This window comes from Adiantum capillus-veneris, chromosome 1 (genome assembly GCF_014529385.1).
Source record: "Adiantum capillus-veneris isolate H3 chromosome 1, ASM1452938v2, whole genome shotgun sequence".
Lineage (NCBI taxonomy): Eukaryota > Viridiplantae > Streptophyta > Polypodiopsida > Polypodiales > Pteridaceae > Adiantum > Adiantum capillus-veneris.
Window position 1 is genome coordinate 130,537,004 of NC_140931.1, and position 1,394 is coordinate 130,538,397.

The 1,394-nt window shown below is 39.3% G+C and overlaps 1 protein-coding gene across 1 annotated transcript; it reads right to left on the reverse strand.

The window, feature by feature from the left end:
- Positions 1-224: 224 nt before the first annotated feature.
- Positions 225-806, reverse strand: LOC147465562 (uncharacterized). Its single transcript, XM_086511871.1, has 3 exons — positions 584-806; positions 435-507; positions 225-321 (listed from the first exon to the last, which is right to left on the reverse strand). The coding sequence occupies exons 1-3, from the start codon at positions 804-806 to the stop codon at positions 225-227; spliced, it is 393 nt and encodes a 130-aa protein (XP_086367997.1).
- Positions 807-1,394: the final 588 nt, after the last annotated feature.

Here is a 1,394-nt window from a genome sequence, read left to right on the forward strand (position 1 = left end):
AATCTCCAATATGATCGGCCATGCACATGGTGACTAAAAACCCCTCATCAGCCAAAAACTCACGAGCAACATCCATGCACCCTATCACTAGACCCCTTGAAAATGTGTTCCACTTGGGAACAGTCATGCCCTCTACAAAAGTGAATGATGACATGTAAGCATACAACCATAGTTATCTGTAGGTACTAGTCGAAAGAAAAGTTACTTACCCAATGGGATTGGTCCTAGACCATCCACAAGCAAACTTGTAGGAAAATCTGCAAAGATAAGCCTAGCAACCTCACAACACGGCACACCATATTTGCTATAAAGATTTGTATTCTGTGTCACAAAAACTTTATTGATGCTACAAGAAAACCAAACATAAATCATGTTCAAAACCATAGAGCAATGCAAGAAGAAAATGCTAATAAGTAACCATTATCCAAATCTACCTATCAAGGGAAAAATTATCAATTTGTGATATATCCACAAGCAAGACATCTACAACGGTTTGGTAATGGAACCCTGTAATCATTATCCAAATTAGCTTTGAATTAGAAAACATGGAAGACAGAATTGCTAACAATTTTCTTAAACTTACCAATAGATCGTGTGATCGGCCTTCTCTCCCAAGCCTCTTGTCCAAGAGAAGACTCCGCAAAAAACGAAGTAGTGTGCACCAATGAGTATGTAGTGGGGACATTAGAAGAGGGTGCCATATGGGGTATAGTGGTTGCCAAAGAGGACATGCCAGGCTCCGTAGATGGCACAATGGGAGGCATAGAAGAGGGAGTGGGTATCCTTGATGTACTTGGAGGCTCCATTTTCCCTTTACCCTTCTTGAGTGCATTGCTTGCTAGTGGAGTACCTTGGGAGCCACTCCCAATGGTGTTTTGAGTAACCCCATGAGAAACGGGAGGGAGAGACTCTTCTTGTGTCTCCTCTGAGTACCCATCACTCTCATTTTGAAACCCTTCACTGAACAACCATATAGCACAATATCACATACATTGAATTAATACATACATTCTTAAAAGAAAAGAGCCACAAGTGTTAAGGTACTTACTCTTTTGTGATTCAATCTCTTTCTTTGAAATAACTCCTAGTGGATAATCCAACCACCAAGGACAAAAAAATTGGCCTCCCAAGTTGTCACATTCCTTTCAAGCAACGAGGGAGAGAACATTTTTTTCTCATTATGCACATTAATCCACTCTCTAGTGAATAATTGGGCTTCATTCAATTGCTGCACGTCAACGCATTGCATAAACCATCTACACAATTTTTAGAGCATCATCCACTTTTAAAATCACATACACGCAATGATAAATGACATATATCCAAAAAAAAAAAGTCCAAAGTCTCCTTTGTATGGTGAATCCTTTTTCAAAATAAACCATAAACCCTATTTT